Here is a 15,000-nt window from a genome sequence, read left to right as displayed (position 1 = left end):
TTGCCAAGCTGGAAAGCATTAACCGTGTAGTTACATGTCCATGGTTTAATAGTATTGTTGATTTTCTGTCTATCCTTCTAGTCAGAGGTTTAATTATTTTGTTTATATCTGCATTTGAGCCCGAATCTATCACATTAGCTCTGTAGCTAAAGTGCTTCGCCGATGTATTGTCGTGGAGATAAAAGTCACTGTGAATGTCCATTTCGCGTTCTCGACTCTCATTTTCAAGAGGATATAGTATCCGAGGTGGTTTAAAATACAAATCCGTGATCCACAGTAGAAAAAGGAGAGAGTGTGGAATCCAATGAACCCTTGTACCTAAGTTACGGTCAGAGCGAAAAAAGATACGTCCTGCACTGCACTCTAGTCCTTCACTCTCACTTTCCTCATCCACAAATCTTTCATCCTGGCTCAAATTAATGGGGTAATCGTCGCTTTCTCGGTCAGAATCTCTGCTGGTGTAAACAATGGGGAAATGTGAGGAGCCTTTCAACCTGTGACATCACGCTACTTCCGGTACAGGCAAGGCTTTTTTTATATGCGCCCAAAAGTTGCAAACTTTATCGTCGATGTTCTCTACTAAATCCTTTCAGCAAAAATATGGCAATATCGCGAAATGATCAAGTATGACACACAGAGTGGATCTGCTATCCCCGTTTAAATAAAAAAAATTCATTTCAGTAGGCCTTTAATTCCCAGAGGCCATTTTTAAAAAGTGTTTTCAAGTTTCTCTTCAGTGTGGATTCTCGCGTGTCTCTTCAAACCGTCATTTTTAGAAAACCTTTTACCGCACACGGAGCAACAGAAAGGTTTCTCTCCGGTGTGCGTCCTTATGTGTCTCTTTAAGCCGTGTCTTTTAGTGAACCGCTTGCCGCACACCGGGCAAGGAAAGGGTTTCTCTCCCGTGTGTATTCTCGCGTGTTCCTTTAAATCTTGATTCCGTCGGAAGCGTATGCCGCAGACTGAGCAGGAAAAGGGTTTCTCTCCGGTGTGTATTCTCACGTGACCGGTCAAATGGGCCTTCTGAGAGAATCTTTTGCCGCAGAACGCGCACATGAATGGTTTCTCTTCTGTGTGATATCTCATGTGTCTACTCAGATTCTTTTTGTGGCCAAAAGTTTTGTCACAGTGAGAACATTTAAAGCGGGTGTTGTCAGTGTGACATGTCTTATCTTCTTTAGAGTCTTCATCATCAGTGTCAGGAGAGTGTGACGTTGTGTCCTCACTATCTGATAGTGGAGCTAAGATCTTGTCTGCTTGTGATCCTCCACAGTGGTCTCCATCAGCTTCTGTTGTCATGTGTTGGGTTGAGCTGCTGCATGGAGGCTCCGCCTCTCTCTTCTCCTCACTTTCACCTTTGACCTCATCACCTTCACTCTTCAGGATCACATCCATCACTGGACACTTGGTGACGTCAGCCTCCTCCTGACTGACACTGTGCTCCTCGTCTTCCTCTTTAATGTGGGGGGGCTGTGACTCCTCCTGCTCCAACCTAGAGGGCCACTGTTGCAGCTGAAGAGGACATTCTTTACTGACACCTTCAGGACGCAAGAAAAAAAAAAGCACATTCTTTAGAAAAGTCCGGCTTTGCTCAATGACGAGACTTTATCCTGCACCAGAAAATGTTCTGATAGTTTCTCCGAGGACATAATCAGCAACATAACAAAACAGTGACACACAAAAATCAGTGCCTCCCACACATTCATATACTTGAAACAATTAAATTTAAAGCCACACAAGTTAAAAAATGTTTGGAGAAATGCTTTATATATACATATATATATATATACATATATATACACACACACACACATGCATACATATACAGTATATACATAAATATATTTACATATATATACACACATACATATATATATACCATACTTGCCAACATTGAGACCTCCAATTCCGGGAGGTGGGGCGTGGTCGGGGGTGGGGCGGGGGCGTGGTTAAGAGGGGAGGAGTATATTTACAGCTAGAATTCACCAACTTGAGTATTTCATATATATATATATATATATATATATATATATATATATATATATATATATATATATATATATATATATATATATATATGAAATACTTGACTTTCAGTGAATTCTAGCTATATATCCATCCATCCATCCATCCATTTTCTACCGCTTATTCCCTTCGGGGTCGCGGGGGGCGCTGGAGCCTATCTCAGCTACAATCGGGCGGAAGGCGGGGTACACCCTGGACAAGTCGCCACCTCATCGCAGGGCCAACACAGATGGACAGACAACATTCACACACTATGGCCAATTTAGTGTTGCCAAACAACCTATCCCCAGGTGCATGTCTTTGGAGGTGGGAGGAAGCCGGAGTACCCGGAGGGAACCCACGCAGTCACGGGCAGGACATGCAAACTCCACACAGAAAGATCCCGAGGCCGGGATTGAACTCACGACTACTCAGGACCTTCGTATTGTGAGGCAGACGCACTAACCCCTCTGCCACTTTCAGTGAATTCTAGCTATATATATATATATATATATATATATATATATATATATATATATATATATATATATATATATATATATATATATATATATATATATATATATATATATATATATATATATGTATTTATTTTATTATACATATAAATAAAATAAATACTTGAATTACCAAAGACTATAAAAATGGGACCCATAACCTCCCTGCTTGGCACTCAGCAACAAAGGGTTGGAGTTGGGGGTTAAATCACCAAAATGATTCCCGGGCGCGGCGCCGCTGCTGCCCACTGCTCCCCAAGGGGATGGGACAAATGCAGAGGACAAATTTCGCCACATCTAGTGTGTGTGTGACAATCATTGGTACTTTAATCTAAACTTTAATCTAATTTCAGTGTTCCGGAGGCTATCCAGTAGATGGCAGTATTGTCCTGTTTAAGAGTGTCACAACATTGTTGTTTACGGCAGACGAACTGCTTTACGGTAGACGAAAACGTGACTGCTGTTGTTGTGTGTTGTTACCGCGCTGGGAGGACGTTAATGAAACTGCCTAACAATAAACCCACATAAGAAACCAAGAACTCGCCCTCGATCATTCTACAGTTATAACGTGATTGGGCAGGCACGCTGTTTATATTGTGGGAAAGCGGACGTGAAAACAGACTGTCGCCGCTGTCCCCACTCAGGTCCGCATGGAGCTGGAGGGGGCGTGGCCTCAAGCTCCGGCTGAATTCCGAGAGTTTATCGGGAGAAAATTTCTTCCGGGAGGTTATCAGGAGAGGCGCTGAATTCCGGGAGTCTCACTGCAAAACCGGGAGGGTTGGCAAGTATGGTCTATCGTAGCCCGTTAGCTGCTAGCATACCGTGTGTTGTGCCTCTGTGTGCATTGTTTACACAACGTGTGTTACGCTACTTAATTAATTAAGTGACTTTGGGTATTTAGAAAAGCGCTATATATATATATAAATCCCAGGTATTATTAATATGTCCGTGTGGAAACTCGTTCGGTACACCCCCGAACCGAACCGGAACCCCCGTACCGAAACGGTTCAATACAAATACACGTACCGTTACACCCACCGTTACACCCCTACTGCTAATATGTAGCATCATTTTAAAAGTCCCCTGCTAGAGAATGAAGAATAGGGATGATGTTTGATAAGAAATTATCGAGTTCGAGCCCATTATCGAATCCTATTATTGAACCGATTCCTTATCAATTCTCTTACCGAGTCCAGATAGGTTGTTGTACATGGAAAAAAACACACAATATTTGGTTTAACAAAAGCTCACTTTTATTATATAAGAAAAAAATAAAATCTAATAAATAAATAAATATTGACTGATACCCCCCTAAAAATTTTTAAAAAATAAATATTGACTGTTGTTACCCAAAGTATATTAAGTGGGATTTTTCAGAAAAACAAATATATACAGTAACACAAAAACAACCTGTCACTGTGATCACTATAGGTGTATAAATAATAATATAGTGTTAAATAAAATCAGTCCCTTGGGCACAAAACTGAAAATAATACAGTTATGTAGAAGCAAGATAGCCGAAACTTGTCAGGTACAAAACTTTACCTTACTAGCCTATATAAATCAACCATTTATAAATGAAAATAATACAGCTCTCCAAAAAGTGCACTTCTGCTGCTATTGGAACATAACTGTTTGTTATGATGCTTTGACATTTTTGCACTTTATTTCTTTATATAAAGAAAATTCTATGAAGAGAAAAGTTGTTTGCAAATGTGGTTACAATGCTAAAAAATGAAAAGTTAAAGCTTAAAAAAGAAATACACTTTATTGAGTTAACATTATTTCTTTATAGGGGGAAAGATGTGATGTTATGAGCTAGGCCAGGGAATATAACAACTACACTACCCAGCATGCAACGGGAGGGACGAGCATGCGCGGTAGCCCCGAAAAGTGTTGTTGCATGTCGCCACCCGGCAGCTAAGAATGAGGTTATGAGCACGCTGTGAAAGTAAACGTCAAGAACTCAGCCAACACGCCTCGTCTGCATTATTTATAATTAGACAGACAACACATATACAGTGTGATTTTGTTTTGTTTACAAGGAAAGAAAAACAAAAGTTAAAAAAGGGAGATGTCATATATATGTATGTGCTGCGGTTGCATTAAGAACGTTGCGACAGCTGCCGTAAAGGAGGTGCGTTGCTAGCCTGGTTGCTATGTTTCCGGTTGGTCGTAAAAGTGTTGGTCATGTGTTTGTACCCTGCTCAAATCTCTCAGTAAAGATATTCATTGGATTATACCTTTTTGTTTTGAACTTTATTACACCTTGGAGTGCTTTTTCCGGTCCATTGTTTTTCCTGCTTTCGCTATCTGCGCCTAATGCAGGGATGTCCAAACTTTTTCCAGTGAGGGCCGCACACGGAAAAATTAAAGCATGTGGGGGCCATTTTGATATTTTTATTTTCAAACCATAACAAAATATATGGATTTTTTTATTTATTTTACCTTTAGGGGTCCCGGGGACCATAAAGGGTCTCAGTCATTAAAATGTTAAAAATAAGTCAGATTATTATTTTTTTAAAATTATTTAACGCTTACAGTAAATCTCTATATTAGGGCTGCAACTAACGATTAATTTGATAATCGATTAATATGTCGATTATTACTTTGATTAATCGATTAATAATCGAATAAAAGAGACAAACTACATTTCTATCCTATCCAGTATTTTGTTGGGAAAAAAACAGCATACTGGCACCATACTTATTTTGATTATTGTTTCTCAGCTGTTTGTAAATGTTGCAGTTTATAAATAAAGGTTTTTTAAAAATAATAATAATAATAATAATAATAATAATAATAATTTAATACAAAAAAAAAAAAAAACCTCTGCGCATGCGCATAGCATAGATCCAACGAATCGATGACTAAATTAATCGGCAACTATTTTAATAATCGATTTAATCGATTAGTTGTTGCAGCCCTACTCTATATCAACTTCGAGTTAATATAAAGTAATACAAATTTAAAAAAAAAGTTTTATGGCTTTTCTGTCAAAAACAACTTAGTTTTTTTTTATAGTAAAACTGAAATATGCAGTATTTAGTAATTACAGTCCTAAAAGATCAACAATGCAGGACACCATTGATTTTAATTTTTTCATATTTTTGAGTAATCACAGTGAAAAGATAAATAAAAAATCACTAAATATATTTGGGATCCAAAAGGTGCCCCACTCATAAAGTGATACATTTTTATTAGGTTTTTCTTTTACTTTCAACACTTAAGTTACGAGATCAACTTCAGATATATCTGTCCATTTTATGCTGGAACTATTATTTTGTTTGTTTTATGCGCTTTTGTCAAAGAAAACTTTGATGTTTTTATATGGCTACAACACAATATACGCAATATTTACCACATAAAACATTTTAAAGTGAAATATTTGAAGTCATTGGAGCCCCGAAAATAATTCATTATAACATGGATTTTTTTGTCTTTTTTTTTTTTTTTTGAGCAATGGCAAAAAAAGAAAAATGAAGAAAGACAAAAGAAAAAAAAAACAGCCTGCATGGCAGCTTTTGTGTCAACGTTGCAACTTTTTCTCGTTAGATTTCACCTCATTCCACTTTTTTTAATGTTCTTTTTTATTTTTACAATAGTATTTCCAGAATGTGTGGCGGGCCGGTAAACAATTAGCTGTGGGCCGCAAATGGCCCCCGGGCCGCACTTTGGACACCCCTGGCCTAATGACTGAGCTACGTGACGTCATTTCTTGTGATGTCTCAAGGGGTTATTTCTGGTCGGGACGGGATTCGTTCCTAGGGATCCGAATAAAGAACCAACTCTTTTTCTTTACTATATTGGTCTCGATAACGTGTACCGGTTCTCAAAAAAGGGATTCGAGTCCGAGGACTTGGTTCTTTTCTTATCGAACAACCGGGAAAACCGGTTTCGAGTATCATCCCTAGTCTGAAGAAGAATGTTTTAATGTAGACACATAGAATCACCATACTGCTGTGATTATATGCATCAAGTGTTCATTCAAGGCTACGGCAAAATATCGCGATATATATCGTGTATCGTGACATGGCCTAAAAATATCGAGATATTAAAAAAAGGCCATATCGCCCAGCCCTACATGAGCACATAAATGTCAATAAGAGTGAAACAAACCTGCTCCGTGTAACACAACTTGGTGTTTCTCAGTAACTGCGTCAAGTAGTTGATGCTGTCTCTCGTTCTCCTCTTTTGTTCTAGAAAGTTCCTCCTCGTATTCCGCTATCGTTCTTTCCAACACTACAAATATTTCTTCCACGGCGACATTTAGTCGCTGGTTCACAAACGCTCTGAGCGTTTTTAACTTGCACATGATGTAAGCGATGTGGCTAAACTATCCTGGAAATATTGGAAGATGTTACTTTAGCAAGAGTTGAAATCATATCGTATAAGAATGAATTAATGTCGTCGTCGTGCTAACTTAGGTTGCAAAATGGCGGCCGGCGCAGGCGCAGTGTTGTCCCCCTTTTGCCCGTTCTATTGTGTGAAAGCATCGCGAGATTTGGTGTTGGTCACGTGATCCAAGATGGCCGGATAAACAACACACCAACAGCAGCGACTTTAGTTCTTGCACATTTTTATAAAAATATACAAGCTAACAAAACGGTGAAACCATCTCGATAAATATTCGTAGTGTTAGAAAGAACGATAGCGAAATACGAGGAGGAACAGTATCGAACAAAAGAGCAGGTTCGTAGTCATCTCCTGTCTTCTTAGAAAATTTGTATTTGTTCATTATTACTACTAAATTGGCCCTAGTGTGTGAATGTGAGTGTGAATATTGTTTGTCTATCTGTGTTGGCCCTGTGATGAGGTGGCGACTTGTCCAGGGTGTACCCCGCCTCCCGCCCGATTGTAGCAGAGATAGGCTCCAGCGCCCCACCGCGACCCCGAAGGGAATAAGCCGTAGAAAATGGATGGATGGATGGATACTACGCCGTGAACTCTTGGGGTTTTTAGGTGGATCGATCCACATACCCACTGCAACGATATCAACGAGTAAGTAATCCGGTCTATAGTTTGCAGAGCAGCTTTGAAGCTACAAACCCCGTTTCCATAAGAGTTGGGAAATTGTGTTAGATGTAAATATAAACGGAATACAATGATTTGCAAATCCCTTTCAACCCATATTCAGTTGAATATGCTACAAAGACAACATATTTGATGTTCAAACTGATAAACTTTTTTTTGGTTGTTGCACATAATCATTAACTTTAGAATTTGATGCCAGCAACACGTGACAAAGAAGTTGGGAAAGGTGGCAATAAATACTGATAAAGTTGAGGAATGCTCATCAAACACTTATTTGGAACATCCCACAGGTGAACAGGCAAATTGGGAACAGGTGGGTGCCATGATTGGGTATAAAAGTAGATTCCATGAAATGCTCAGTCATTCACAAACAAGGATGGGGCGAGGGTCACCACTTTGTCAACAAATGCGTGAGCAAATTGTTGAACGGTTTAAGAAAAACCTTTCTCAACCAGCTATTGCAAGGAATTTAGGGATTTCACCATCTACGGTCCGTAATATCATCAAAGGGTTCAGAGAATCTGGAGAAATCACTGCACGTAAGCAGCTAAGCCCGTGACCTTCCATCCCTCAGGCTGTACTGCATCAACAAGCGACATCAGTGTGTAAACGATATCACCACATGGGCTCAGGAACACTTCAGAAATCCACTGTCAGTAACTACAGTTGGTCGCTACGTCTGTAAGTGCAAGTTAAAACTCTCCTATGCAAGGCGAAAACTGTTTATCAACAACACCCAGAAACGCCGTCGGCTTCGCTGGGCCTGAGCTCATCTAAGATGGACTGATACAAAGTGGAAAAGTGTTCTGTGGTCTGACGAGTCCACATTTCAAATTGTTTTTGGAAACTGTGGACATCGTGTCCTCCGGACCAAAGAGGAAAAGAACCATCCGGATTGTTCTAGGCGCAAAGTGTAAAAGCCAGCATGTGTGATGGTATGGGGGTGTATTAGTGCCCAAGACATGGGTAACTTACACATCTGTGAAGGCGCCATTAATGCTGAAAGGTACATACAGGTTTTGGAGCAACATATGTTGCCATTCAAGCAACGTTCCCATGGACGCCCCTGCTTATTCCAGCTAGACAATGCCAAGCCACGTGTTACATCAACGTGGCTTCTTGGAAAAAGAGTGTGGGTACTAGACTGGCCTGCCTGTAGTCCAGACCTGTCTCCCATTGAAAATGTGTGGCGCATTATGAAGCCTAAAATAGCACAAGGGAGACCCCCGGACTGTTGAACAACTTAAGCTGTACATCAAGCAAGAATGGGAAAGAATTCCACCTGAGAAGCTTAAAAAAATGTGTCTCCTCAGTTCCCAAACCTTTACTGAGTGTTGTTAAAAGGAAAGGCCATGTAACACAGTGGTGAACATGCCCTTTCCCAACTACTTTGGCACGTGTTGCAGCCATGAAATTCTAAGTTAATTATTATTTGCCAAAAAAAAAAAAAGTTTATGAGTTTGAACATGAAATATGTTGTCTTTGTAGTGCATTCAATTGAATATGGGTTGAAAAGGATTTGCAAATCATTGTATTCCGTTTATATTTACATCCAACACAATTTCCCAACTCATATGGAAAATGTGTCCGTTTCCACCGCCTGCGTAACGTCACCGACATGCCGTTGACGCTCCGCATTCCACTGGATGCGTAACGGCTGCTGAACGTCTCTGCCTTGCAGCGAAATAGCAGCATAATCACGTGATAAGAGGAGCGGTTGTAACGGGAACCTTTTGATTGATTGATTGAAACTTGTATTAGTAGATTGCACAGTACAGTACATATTGACCACTAAATGGTAACACCCCAATAAGTTTTTCAACTTGTTAATCAATTCATGGTAAATTTCAGTATTTTTTCTGTCCTTCCAGTAAAGCAGAAGCCAAATCAACTCGTCTTGCCCTGAAGATCTTTGGCTTTTTCGGACATACTTGTGATTCACCAATGGGTATGTGTAATATTTACATGTACACTACCGTTCAAAAGTTTGGGGTCACATTGAAATGTCCTTATTTTTGAAGGTAAAAGCACTGTACTTTTCAATGAAGATAACTTTAAACTAGTCTTAACTTTAAAGAAATACACTCTATACATTGCTAATGTGGTAAATGACTATTCTAGCTGCAAATGTCTGGTTTTTGGTGCAATATCTACATAGGTGTATAGAGGCCCATTTCCAGCAACTGTCACTCCAGTGTTCTAATGGTACAATGTGTTTGCTCATTGGCTCAGAAGGCTAATTGATGATTAGAAAACCCTTGTGCAATCATGTTCACACATCTGAAAACAGTTTAGCTCGTTACAGAAGCTACAAAACTGACCTTCCTTTGAGCAGAGTGAGTTTCTGGAGCATCACATTTGTGGGGTCAATTAAACGCTCAAAATGGCCAGAAAAAGAGAACTTTCATCTGAAACTCGACAGTCTATTCTTGTTCTTAGAAATGAAGGCTATTCCACAAAATTGTTTGGGTGACCCCAAACTTTTGAACGGTAGTGTATGTACAAAACTATAAACTAATCTAAATATTTATTTGGGAGTTAAATTGCCTGCTTGATGCATTTTAGAAACTAGGAGCATGTTAAGTTAACTATGGGGAAACTACAAAACCAGTGAAGTTGGCACGTTGTGTAAATGGTAAATAAAAACAGAATGCAATGATTTGCAAATCCTTCACATCTATTTATAGTGTTCAGGCTTTATGAAACAAAACAATAGTAATTGATTTATTTTGTATATTTCAGAGGCTGCTGCTTGGAGGAGAGCAGCTCTTGTGTTGCTTCTGCTCGCAAGACTGCGACGGAGGGGTAGAAGGAGAACTAGTCGCTACTGGGTCCATCCAAGGAACCAACACCGGCGTCAACAGGGAGATTTCTATCATCTGGTGGCGGAACTGCGTCTGGACGGTCGACGACATCGTCGGTACTTTAGAATGAGTGCCGAGCAGATGGATCAGCTTCTTTCCATGATTGGCCCGGAAATCACCAAAGTCAGCACCAACTACCGAGCTGCCATAGAAGCCAAGCAGAGACTGGCTGTCGCACTGAGGTAAGCACACCTAGCTCAGTAATATTGACCTTTTTTTTATGAACACAAAGTACAAACCCCAAAACCAGTGAAGTTGGCACGTTGTGTAAATGGTAAATAAAAACAGAATACAATGATTTGCAAATCCTTTTCAACTTATATTCAATTGAATAGATTGCAAAGACAAGATATTTCATGTTCAAACTGAGAAACTTCATTATTTTTTTGCAAATATTAGCTCATTTGGAATTTGATGCCTGCAACATGTTTCAAATAAGTTGAGGAATGCTCATCAAACACTTATTTGGAACATCCCACAGGTGAACAGGTGGGTGCCATGATTGGGTATAAAAGTAGATTACATGAAATGCTCAGTCATTCACAAACAAGGATGGGGCGAGGGTCACCACTTTGTCAACAAATGCGTGAGCAAATTGTTGAACAGTTTAAGAAAAACCTTTCTCAACCAGCTATTGCAAGGAATTTAGAGATTTCACCATCTACGGTCCGTAATATCATCAAAGGGTTCAGAGAATCTGGAGAAATCACTGCACGTAAGCAGCTAAGCCCGTGACCTTCCATCCCTCAGGCTGTACTGCATCAAAAACCGACAGCAGTGTGTAAAGGATATCACCACATGAGCTCAGGAACACTTCAGAAAACCACTGTCAGTAACTACAGTTTGTCGCTACACCTGTAAGTGCAAGTTAAAACTCTCCTATGCAAAGCCAAAGCCATTTATCAACAACACCCAGAAACGCTGGCCCGAGCTCATCTCAGTTGGACTGATGCAAAGTGGAAAAGTGTTCTGTGGTCTGACGAGTCCACATTTCAAATTGTTTTTGGAAACTGTGGACGTTGTGTCCTCCGGACCAAAGAGGAAAAGAACCATCCGGATTGTTATAGGCGCAAAGTGTAAAAGCCAGCATCTGTGATGGTATGGGGGTGTATTAGTGCCCAAGACATGGGTAACTTACACATCTGTGAAGGCGCCATTAATGCTGAAAGGTACATACAGGTTTTGGAGCAACATATGTTGCCATCCAAGCAACGTTACCATGGACACCCCTGCTTATTTCAGCAAGACAATGCCAAGCCACGTGTTACATCAACGTGGCTTCATAGTAAAAGAGTGTGGGTACTAGACTGGCCTGCCTGTAGTCCAGACCTGTCTCCCATTGAAAATGTGTGGCACATTATTATACCATCACACATGCTGCCTTTTACACTTTGCGCCTATAACAATCCGGATGGTTCTTTTCCTCTTTGGTCCGGAGGACACAACGTCCACAGTTTCCAAAAACAATTTGAAATGTGGACTCGTCAGACCACAGAACACTTTTCCACTTTGTATCAGTCCATCTTAGATGAGCTCAGGCCCAGCGAAGCCGACAGTGTTTCTGGGTGTTGTTGATAAACGGTTTTCAACTTGCACTTACAGATGTAGCGACCAACTGTAGTTACTGACAGTGGGTTTCTGAAGTGTTCCTGAGCCCATGTGGTGATATCCTTTACACACTGATGTCGCTTGTGGATGCAGTACCACCTGAGGGATCGAAGGTCACGGACTTAGCTGCTTACGTGCAGTGATTTCTCCAGATTCTCTGAACCCTTTGATGATATTACGGAGCGTAGATGGTGAAATCCCTAAATTCCTTGCAATAGCTGCTTGAGAAATGTTGTTCTTAAACTGTTCAACAATTTGCTCACGCATTTGTTGACAAAGTGGTGACCCTCGCCCCATCCTTGTTTGTGAATGACTGAGCATTTCATGGAATCTACTTTTATACCCAATCATGGCACCCACCTGTTCCCAATCTGCCTGTTCACCTGTGGGATGTTCCAAATAAGTGTTTGATGAGCATTCCTCAACTTTATCAGTATTTATTGCCACCTTTCCCAACTTCTTTGTCACGTGTTGCTGGCATCAAATTCTAAAGTTAATGATTATTTGCACAAAAAAAAGTTTATTAGTTTGAACATCAAATATGTTGTCTTTGTAGCATATTCAACTGAATATGGGTTGAAAATGATTTGCAAATCATTGTATTCCGTTTATATTTACATCTAACACAATTTCCCAACTCATATGGAAACGGGGTTTGTATAAGTCGCACCCCCGGCCAAACTATGAAAAAAACTGCGACTTATAGTCGGAAAAATACGGTAATATATTTGTCTTTTTGCACTTTCCAGGTACTTGGCTACTGGGGACTCCTTAAGCAGCATCGCCTTGGACTATCGCCTCGGGCACACCACGGTGATGAACTCGGTCCACATGGTGTGTGCCGCCATAGAAAAGGTGACGATGAAGACCTTTTTGCCGCGACCCACCGCAGAGATGTGGAAGGAGGTGGCGCAGCGCTTCTGGCAAAAGTGGAACTTCCCAAATTGTCTGGGAGCGCTGGACGGCAAACACATGGTGGTTCAAGCCCCGCCTCGGTCCGGCAGTCGGTATTTCACCTTCGTGCTTCTGGCACTGGTGGATGCGGACTACCGGTTCCGGTGTGTTGAGGTGGGAGACTTTGGTGGGGTCTACTCAGGCTCAGATTTGGGCATACAGATGGAGAAGAGCGCCCTTCATGTTCCTCCTCCACGCTCCCTGCCTGGTGCTGCTCACATCGGGGACGTTCCTCACCTCATGGCGGGAGATACAGCGTTCCCTCTGAAGCCCTACCTGATGAGACCCTACCCAGGACAGAAGCTCACCCACAAGAAGAGGATTTTCAACTACCGACTCTCCCGAGCGCGGAGGGTGGCGGGAGACTCCTTTGGCATTTTGGCATGCCGTTGGAGGATTTTGCAGCGGAGGATAAACCTGCAGCCCCAAAACGTGCAAACGCTGGTGATGGCGGCGTGCATCCTGCACAATTTCCTGCTGGAACCGAATGAAAACGTGCGGCTCCTGCTGGAGGCGGAGGAAGACGGGAGGCGCATGGCGCCGGCGAGGAACATTGGAGGGAACAGAGCGTCGAGGGAAGCCCGCGCGGTTCGAGACAACTTGGCCACGTTCTTCCTCACCCCCGAGGGCAGCGTGGCCTGGCAGGACAAGATGGTTTGAACTTGAAGTCTTCACCTAGAACAGTGGTTCTTAACCTTGTTGGAGGTACCGAACCCCAGCAGTTTCATATGCGCATTCACCCAACCCTTCTTTAGTGAACAATACAATGTTTTTTTTCAAATTCAAGACAAAGTTATATGTTTTTGGTAACACTTTAGTATGGGGAACATATTCTAAGTAACAAAGACTTAATTTAGAGTTTTTTGGACACTAGGGGAACATATTCTAAGTAACAAAGACTTAATTTAGAGTTATTTGGACACCAGGGGAACATATTCTAAGTAACAAAGACTTAATTTAGAGTTATTTGGCCACTAGGGGAACATATTCTAAGTAACAAAGACTTCATTTAGAGTTATTTAGACACTAGGGGAACATATTCTAAGTAACAAAGACTTAATTTAGAGTTTTTTGGACACTAGCAGAACATATACTAAGTAACAAAGACTTAATTTAGAGTTATTTGGACACCAGGGGAACATATCCTAAGTAACACAGACTTAATTTAGAGTTATTTGGTTAGGGTTAGGGTCAGGGTTAGAAGGTTAGGGTTATAATAAGGCCATGCCGAATAAGGCATTAATAAGTACTTAATAATGACTAGTTAAGGGCCAATATGTTACTAATTTGCATGTTAATAAGCAACTAATTAATGGTGAATATGTTCCCCATACTAAAGTGTTACCATGTTTTTTTACTGGTGCACAAAATGAAGCGTGCATGAACATCACCTTGTTCAAACAACAAAACCAACACAGTGCATAAACTCACAACAAATTACACACCTGCAAATCAGTCAGCTGTTGCCGTATCCTTAATACGCCGATAGGGAGAATTTTGTATTTATACGATGAGTCGGGTGTGTCTTGACCTCCGCCGAACCCCCGAGCCCGACTCACCGAACCCATAGGGTTCCATCGAACCCAGGTTAAGAACCACTGACCTAAACTAAACTGTTATTTTTATTGTTTTTCCAGGTGCAGAGTGAACAATGGCCACTATGTAAAGGGTTGTGATTTGTATTGGAAATAAACCGGCTTGTCAACTTCTTTTCAGCGCCCCCAATTTGCAAGTGTGAAACTACCGCGGCCGTTGTCGTGTGAATAATCTCTCAGCCGGGCTCGTTGGGCCAATGTTAAACACACCATTGAATTACAAAACCCAAAACCAGTGAAGTTGGCACGTTGTGTAATTTGTAAATAAAAACAGAATACAATGATTTGCAAATCATTTTCAACTTATATTCAATTGAATAGACTGCAAAGACAAGATATTTCATGTTCCAACTGGAAAATTGTTCCTTTTTTGCTAATATTAGCTCATTTGGAATTTGATGCCTGCAACATGTTTCAAAAAAG

General features: G+C 40.9%; 2 protein-coding genes across 4 annotated transcripts in view; one reads left to right on the top strand and one right to left on the bottom strand.

Annotated features, from left to right (window-relative positions):
- Window positions 1-639: 639 nt before the first annotated feature.
- On the bottom strand, window positions 640-6,957 carry LOC133664705 (zinc finger protein 572-like). Its single transcript, XM_062069545.1, has 2 exons — window positions 6,642-6,957; window positions 640-1,538 (listed from the first exon to the last, which is right to left on the bottom strand). The coding sequence occupies exons 1-2, from the start codon at window positions 6,835-6,837 to the stop codon at window positions 709-711; spliced, it is 1,026 nt and encodes a 341-aa protein (XP_061925529.1). The 5' UTR covers window positions 6,838-6,957; the 3' UTR covers window positions 640-708.
- A 103-nt stretch (window positions 6,958-7,060) lies between these two features.
- LOC133664703 (uncharacterized) overlaps window positions 7,061-15,000 on the top strand; it is an 8,158-nt gene continuing 218 nt past the window's right edge. The window contains exons 1-5 of one of the 3 annotated variants that reach the window (XM_062069544.1): window positions 7,061-7,214; window positions 7,355-7,523; window positions 9,428-9,504; window positions 10,299-10,602; window positions 12,778-15,000. The exon at window positions 12,778-15,000 is cut by the window's right edge and continues 218 nt beyond it. In XM_062069544.1, the coding sequence (XP_061925528.1) occupies window positions 9,501-9,504; window positions 10,299-10,602; window positions 12,778-13,642 (1,173 nt within the window). In that variant the 5' untranslated portion in view covers window positions 7,061-7,214; window positions 7,355-7,523; window positions 9,428-9,500 and the 3' untranslated portion in view covers window positions 13,643-15,000. Of the gene's footprint in view, window positions 7,215-7,283; window positions 7,524-9,427; window positions 9,505-10,298; window positions 10,603-12,777 lie in introns of all 3 variants that reach the window. The other 2 variants (XM_062069543.1, XM_062069542.1) reach the window with 2 other exon arrangements.

The sequence above is a fragment of the Entelurus aequoreus genome, linkage group LG14 (genome assembly GCF_033978785.1).
Source record: "Entelurus aequoreus isolate RoL-2023_Sb linkage group LG14, RoL_Eaeq_v1.1, whole genome shotgun sequence".
In the NCBI taxonomy this organism is placed as follows: domain Eukaryota; kingdom Metazoa; phylum Chordata; class Actinopteri; order Syngnathiformes; family Syngnathidae; genus Entelurus; species Entelurus aequoreus.
Note: the sequence above shows the minus strand (reverse complement) of the source record. Positions and strands in the feature narration are given on the sequence as shown.

What these genes read in the sequence shown, in the direction of transcription:
- LOC133664705 (XM_062069545.1), bottom strand. Translation starts at nt 6,837, where the DNA reads ATGTGCAAGTTAAAAACGCTCAGAGCGTTTGTGAACCAGCGACTAAAT. An exon ending in AGTTGTGTTACACGGAGCAG is followed by an intron (nt 1,539 to 6,641) that starts GTTTGTTTCACT and finishes TGCGTCCTGAAG; the next exon opens with GTGTCAGTAAAGAATGTCCT.